The sequence below is a fragment of the Pundamilia nyererei genome, unplaced genomic scaffold, assembly GCF_000239375.1.
Source record: "Pundamilia nyererei isolate P.nyererei 1_Seehausen unplaced genomic scaffold, PunNye1.0 scaffold00142, whole genome shotgun sequence".
Classification (NCBI taxonomy): Eukaryota; Metazoa; Chordata; class Actinopteri; order Cichliformes; family Cichlidae; genus Pundamilia; species Pundamilia nyererei.
Genome location: NW_005187543.1, coordinates 1,078,126 through 1,085,322, shown reverse-complemented (window position 1 = coordinate 1,085,322; position 7,197 = coordinate 1,078,126). Strand labels below are relative to the sequence as shown.

Sequence of the window (7,197 nt, the reverse complement as noted above, 5' to 3'; positions counted from 1 at the left end):
AATATTTTAAAGGTTTAGTGGTGCATATTCCTTTGTTCTTGATGTCTGCCATGAGAGTAAGTTCTGCTGTTTGTGACAACATTGTGTTGTACTTTGAGTTCAGTTGATAGTTGGCTTTATAATAACATTTCACCAATGACACAGATGGAAACGCCAGATCAAAAGTGATAAAATGACTCTGAAATAAAAAATTAAAGACCCGTAGAATTATGGTTGAAAACCTTAAAAACAGATGATTTTCTTTTTGAAGAAATGCTGATTTTATTTTATTTTTTTGCTCTGATCTTTGCTGTTTTGCTTGGTTAAGATCAGATTGAGCAACAGCCCCCTTCACTCTCACTGACCTGACAGATCGCTCAACAGCAAATCCCTTTATCAATGTTTTACTTTGTGGATTTTATATTTAACACACATTAGCATGTTATATTACCAGCTAAAGTCACTTTCCCTTGCTTATCCAACTCAGAATCAGTGGTTGGTTGAGGTGGTTTGAAGCGTTATATATTTATTTTGTAATTATCTTTTATGTATATTTTACATTGACGAGTCAATGTGGCACAACCTCCTGTTGTAAAATTTTATGTCTTGTAGGGATTTTGTTTGCAAATGGAGAATCATGGAAAGAGCTGAGATATTTTGCCCTCACCACCCTCAAAGACTTTGAGTTCGGCAAAAGACTTTCTCATAAAATCTTGGCAGAGTGTAGCTATCTCATTCAAGTGTTCGAAGAGCATAAAGGTATGGAGATAGCATGTATACGCAGTGTTAAAACAAAGACCAATTTAATTTTGCTGAGGTTTGTTTTAATGCTATTAGAATTAATTATTAATGTCTTAATCTTGTCCACATGTTGGGTTACAGGAGAACCATTTGATACAGCACTTCCAATAAATGATGCAACAGCCAATATTATCTTCTCTGTTGTGTACGGATGTAGATTTGATTACAATGAACCGATATTCACAAAAATGGTGAAGCGAGCCAATCATGCCACATGTGTCACAGGTTCTGCATCAGTCCAGGTTTGCTTTTTCACCCCCCCTTTTTTTTTTAGTCTCTTTAAAAAAAAAAAGAATGACATAAAATGTTAACAGTGACTATTGTTACCTGTGTGGCATAAACTGAATGGTAAACATCTGATTTTATGTTGAAGCAGACTCTGTCTTTATATCAGTTTTTTACTGTTTTACTGTTGTCCATTGAGCCAAACAAAAATATTCACATTTCATGATGGGAAGGCAAAATCTAAAATAGTGATTGAAAGCATAAAGTGGTCACAAAGATATGGAAAATACCAAATGTTTACGTAAAACAATGCATGACGATGGTGCTTCTGTAAAAATGAAAGCATTACTTGAATCTTTACTTTGTTACTGTTTAATTTTACAGCTTCATAACATGTTTCCCCGGCTGTTCAGATGGATTAAAAACCATCAGGTGGTGTTAAAAAATGTTGAGACGACCATCAGAGATGTAAAGTATTTAATTACGTACCTGAAAGAGACACTGGACCCTGACATGTGCCAAGGGTTTGTGGACTGTTTTTTGATTTGGAAGCAGAAAGAGGAAGTAAGACGGCATGTTTTGTCTTTTCTAACATTTTAAAAAGTGGCTCAGTGTTCAAAACAGTGTTTCAGTTTTGTTATTATACCTTTTCTTTTTTTAAGGAATTTGGTATTGACGACTCTCACTACAGTGAGGAGAACTTGATATTCACAGTGATTGACCTGTTTGTTGCTGGTACTGACACCACAGCAGCCACACTGAGATGGGGTTTGCTGTTAATGGCTAAATATCCACACATACAGGGTAAGGAGGCAGAACTCTCCTCCAGAAATTTTATTTCTGTTTTCATAAAGCCCCTCAGCCATTAGAAAACTGAATATTTTCTAAATAGATGTCGACAAAGGCAAAAAAATACCTTTCATCAAGGTATTTCATGCATGCAGGAGTTTTGGTTTAGCCACAGCTCTTTGTCTTTGTCACGGATTGCCGGGGCAAGCCGTGTGGAATTGTAGAAAAGGACCAAAAAGGCGGCAGCTCTGGTGCAGGTGAGTGTTTATTTACAGAGGTGGGTAAGTACAAACAGTGGTGGCGACAAAACATGAAATTGGAAACCTAAACTGGGTAAACTAATAAGACAAACCAGAAACGAGGATGCAGGGAGGTCCGGGGAAATACATACGGGGAGACGCAGGGAGACCGAGGGGAAACAACACAGACGAACCAGCAACTACCATGACAGAAGACACAACTTAAATACACTCAGAGAACACAGGGAGATTACACACAGGTGGGGAACACAGCTGGGAGTGATTACGTGACGAGAGTAGGGAGACAAACTGAAACCACTCACATAAGACGCAGACCTTCACAATAAAACAGGAAACGCATACACGCAATGACACAACACACCAACTTAACACAGACTGGGGGACACAGAACATAGGAACATGAACCATGAAACAGGAGAGTACAAACACCCAAGGTAACCAAAACCACAGAATACTAATACACTAAACATAAACACGGAGTCGCAGACTCCGGACCATGACAGTCTTATGGTTTCCATACTACACAGACTTAATGGCAGGATAGTGTTGGTTAAAGTTTAATGTTCAGCTCAGGTAAGTACAACAAGGAACTCAACAACAGGACCAAACACACCACTCAAAAACTATGGATAATTTTCTAGAACTTCATTTCCTTTCCAGTAGGTGGAGGGTTAGGGTTTCCTAAAGCTAAAACTTAAGCTTCCAACAGTGTGAGAGTGGAACAGGCAGGTGTCCTTAAGAATGAGGTTGGTTGCTAGCCTTTTAGCTTACTTACCTGGAAAACCTAAGTGGCCTGAGCACTGAGAAGTCAACAATCTGGCAATGAGAGAAAAAGGAGCTGGGGTTAGCAGTAAATATCCACTGATTTCCGTTCCTCTGGCAGTATTTCAGTTTCTTCAGTCTTTGTTCTATGCATTTACCTTATAGTATAAACTCTTCAGTTAAGAGGTTGTAAAAAGATAATACATTTCTGATATGAAATCTTTTGTTAAACTTTCAGTAAATGTTTATTGGAGCCTGCTTTGACAAACATACAGCTCTTGAGTCTTTTTCAGCCTTTACAGATCCTGATTTCAAATTTAAATTCTTCTTAGTGGGGGGAAAAAAAACACCCGGTTTTTCTATATTGGCACTATCATAATGTGTTGGGCCGCACTCAAACGCAGAACTTGTGCAAGTTAAGTGATTTCATTTACAGTGACGGTGAATTGTGATATTTACAAAGTGTTTTAGCCATTCACAGTTCAAGAGTCTCTTATTTACAAAGTCCAACAAGGGAGGTGATTCCAAACTTCCAGAGCTGAAACAAATTCCTCCTCTTCAGCCACACAAAACTCTCTCCCGTACACTTCACTGGGACGTCCTTAACAGAGGAAATATGAGTTAGAAATCTTTGTGAAGAGAAAATGAGAGTTTTTTTTACAGAGACAATGAGGAGATTGCTACTGCGGTTAGACCGCACTCAGGTGAAAATTGAAAGTCAGGTCCTAGCTTGGATAGTTGTCAGCAGATTGCAAAGTGCCTCACAGATGCTTGATTTCTTCAGGCGTGTTCAGGAGTGGGTGGAGGTAAAGAAACAGGTAAAGCACATACAGTGGCTTGCAAAAGTTTTCGGACCCCTTGAACTTTCCCACATTTTGTCACATTACAGCCACAAACATGAATCAATTTTAGTGGAATTCCACATGAAAGACCAACACAAAGTGGTGTACACGTGAGAAGTGGAACGAAAATCACACATGTAATCTAATGTCAGTACAAATACAGCTGCTCTGTGACGGCCTCAGAGGTTGTCTAAAAGAATATTGGGAGCAACAACACCATGAAGGGATAAAGTTATTGAGAAATTCAAAGCAGGCTTAGGCTACAAAAAGATTTCCCAAGCCTTGATCATCCCACGGAGCACTGTTCAAGTGATCATTCAGAAATGGAAGGAGTATGGCACAACTGTAAACCTACCAAGACAAGGCCGTCCACCTAAACTCACAGGCTGAACAAGGAGAGCGCTGATCAGAAATGCAGCCAAGAGGCACATGGTGACTCTGGACGAGCTGCAGAGATCTACAGCTCAGATCTCATGTGGGGGACACAGCAAACATGTGGAAGAAGGTGCTCTGGTCAGATGAGACCAAAATGGAACTTTTTGGCCAAAATGCAAAACGTTATGTGTGCCGGAAAACTAACACTGCACATCTCTCTGAACACACCATCCCCACTGTCAAATATGGTGGTGGCAGCATCATGCTCTAGGGGTGCTTCTCTTCAGCAGGGACAGGGAAGCTGGTCAGAGTTGATGGGAAGATGGATGGAGCCAAATACAGGGCAATCTTGGAAGAAAACCTCTTGGAGTCTGCAAAAGACTTGAGACTGGGGCGAAGGTTCACCTTCCAGCACGACCCTAAACATAAAGCCAGGGCAACAATGGAATGGTTTAAAACAAAACATATCCATGTGTTAGAATGGCCCAGTCAAAGTCCAGATCTAAATCCAATCGAGAATCTGTGGCAAGATCTGAAAACTGCTGTTCACAAACGCTGTCCATCTAATCTGACTGAGCTGGAGCTGTTTTGCAAAGAAGAATGGGCAAGGATTTCAGTCTCTAGATGTGCAAAGCTGGTAGAGACATATCCTAAAAGACTGGCAGCTGTAATTGCAGCAAAAGGTGGTTCTACAAAGTATTGATTCAGGGAGCTGAATAATTACGCACACCCCACTTTTCAGTTATTTATTTGTAAAAAATGTTTGGAATCATGTTCATTTTGTTCTACTTCTCACGTGTGCACCACTTTGTATTGGTCTTTCACGTGGAATTCCAATAAAATTGATTCATGTTTGTGGCTGTAATGTGACAAAATGTGGAAAAGTTCAAGGGGGCCGAATACTTTTGCAAGCCACTGTAATAGGGCAGTCTGCTCCTGAACTCTGTTTGTACTCATGATGGAGAATTTGACTGTCCCACTCTGAGCTTGTGTCTCCTAGAGACCTCTTCCTGTTAAAAGGGAGTTCTTTCTCCCCACTACCACCAATAACTTGTTCATAGTGGATGGTCTGATCTTTGGGTTTTGCTCTGCAATATTGTAAGGGTTTTGTATTTATAATATAAAGTGATCATTGGTAATATGTGGTAAAATGAATGCAGACAAAACCTATCTATTTATTTTGTGTCTACAGAGCAGGTCCATGAGGAGCTGAGACATGTATTGGGAAGCCGAAAAGTCAGTGCTGATGATAGGAAAAACCTGCCGTACACTGATGCAGTCATTCACGAGATCCAGAGACTGGCTAATATTCTACCTGTATGTCTTCCTCACCAAACTAGCCGAGATGTCACCTTCCAGGGATACTTTATCAAAAAGGTCAACTGCTCATCCACAAAAAATACCCTTTATTTGACATTTTGATTCACCTCTGATAACTTGAATCGCACATCTATGATAAATGTGCTCTTTTGCCTACAGGGAACTATTGTATTTCCCCTTCTTACCTCTGTCCTGTATGATGAGAGTGAATGGGAGAGCCCACACACTTTTAACCCTTCTCATTTCCTGGATAAGGAAGGTAAATTTGTCAGGAGAGATGCCTTCATGCCCTTTTCTGCAGGTATGAAAACTTTATCAGGCTTTTGTTAAGAAAATTTGCACTTGCACAGACATGACTTGTTTAAATAAGCGTAAACTCTTTGCATTTGCAGGTCACAGGATGTGTCTCGGAGAAGGTCTGGCTAAGATGGAGCTCTTCCTCTTCTTCACCTCCCTCGTTTAGCGCTTTTGCTTCACTCCTACACCTGGAATTACAGAGGATGAACTGGATCTCACACCAGCTGTGGGATTCACCACCCCTCCTTCATCCCATAAGCTGTGTGCTGTCAGTCGCCAGTGAGCGAGGGCTTAAGCAGAGCTTCTCCTAAGACCCGAACTCTTCCATCGCATGCATTTTTAATTTCTCTTTATTATTTGTTCATATTGGAACCTGATGAATGTAAAAACAAAGAATTACCAGATTTTTTTTTTTTTTTACCTAATTTTTGTTTCTAAGAAAAATGAGAGCCACATATGAGGATATTCATTTAAAATTTCAATAGAACAGTAGCAGTATAATGTCCTCGTAAGTGGATATCAGGCGCTTGTAGACCAAAATACTCAATTTTGGTCTAAATAACCCAAAATGTGATGTCCACATATGTGGACGCCAGGTCCTAGGAGGTTAAAGTGAATGCCTGCGGCAAGCAGAAGGATCATTTTTCAGCCACCACCAGCAGATGTCATGATCCATAACACCTGGATTGTTGAGTAAAAGCAGATGTTGTGAGATAAAAGGATATGAATGTATTTCAGTCCTTTACATGAAGGCAAATAAAACTGTATTAACAGGAATGAGTGGTGTTCTTTAGAGATGGGAAAACTGGTCTCATTTTTTGCATGAATTTGCTGTTTTTCTATTAGTTTTTCTATTTTCTATTAATATCTATTAAATCAGAAAGAAACTGTTCCTTAAGAAATACCAAAAATATATAAAATGCCACACCATGTTACAGAAAGACAAAGCATCTTATAATACAAGAACATTTCAAATCAATTCAATTCTGTTTACTGTGAATTCAAAAGTTGTAATATTTAAACCTGATCAGATTTGGTTTAACATAGACTGGCATCTCCATTTAGCTGATTCTTTTGCACATGTAAACAACAATTTTCAGACTGATGTATTATTTTGGTTTGGAAAAGAAGAAACTGAACTTTCCTCTTGTCTGTGTGTAATGAGCACAGTGGCTGGCTAGCTCTCTTTCCTTATTAAACCAGCCAAGATTTGAGCTTCTAGGGAAACTTTATTGAACAGGTTAACTGCTGCAGTTTCACTACTTGACAATAAAATCCCCCCCGCCTGTGCCGTTTGGTTCTTTTGCCATCAGAATTATTATCTAAAGGCAAAGAAAGATGCCCAACAGATTTACTTTACCAAATGGACCATCCCAGCCTTGCCGTATTGGTCTATTTGATTCACCTTTGCTTTTATTGTTTATTTTCTTTTCTTTTCACTTGCTAAATACGGGACAGATTTGACTGGGGAAAAGAAAGGGGAGAAAGAAAGAGGGAAAGAAAAACAGCGGGGAAGAGGGACGGGGATAAAGGGCAAAAAACAAAAA

The 7,197-nt window shown here is 39.5% G+C and overlaps 1 protein-coding gene across 1 annotated transcript in view; it reads left to right on the top strand.

The window, feature by feature from the left end:
- Positions 1 to 5,816, top strand: part of LOC102213589 (cytochrome P450 2K1-like) — a 22,571-nt gene extending 16,755 nt beyond the window's left edge. Inside the window, exons 8-9 of the mRNA XM_013913643.1 lie at positions 5,513 to 5,654; positions 5,746 to 5,816. Of these exons, the coding sequence (XP_013769097.1) occupies positions 5,513 to 5,654; positions 5,746 to 5,816 (213 nt within the window). The remainder of the gene's footprint in view (positions 1 to 5,512; positions 5,655 to 5,745) is intronic.
- The last annotated feature ends 1,381 nt before the right edge of the window (positions 5,817 to 7,197 follow it).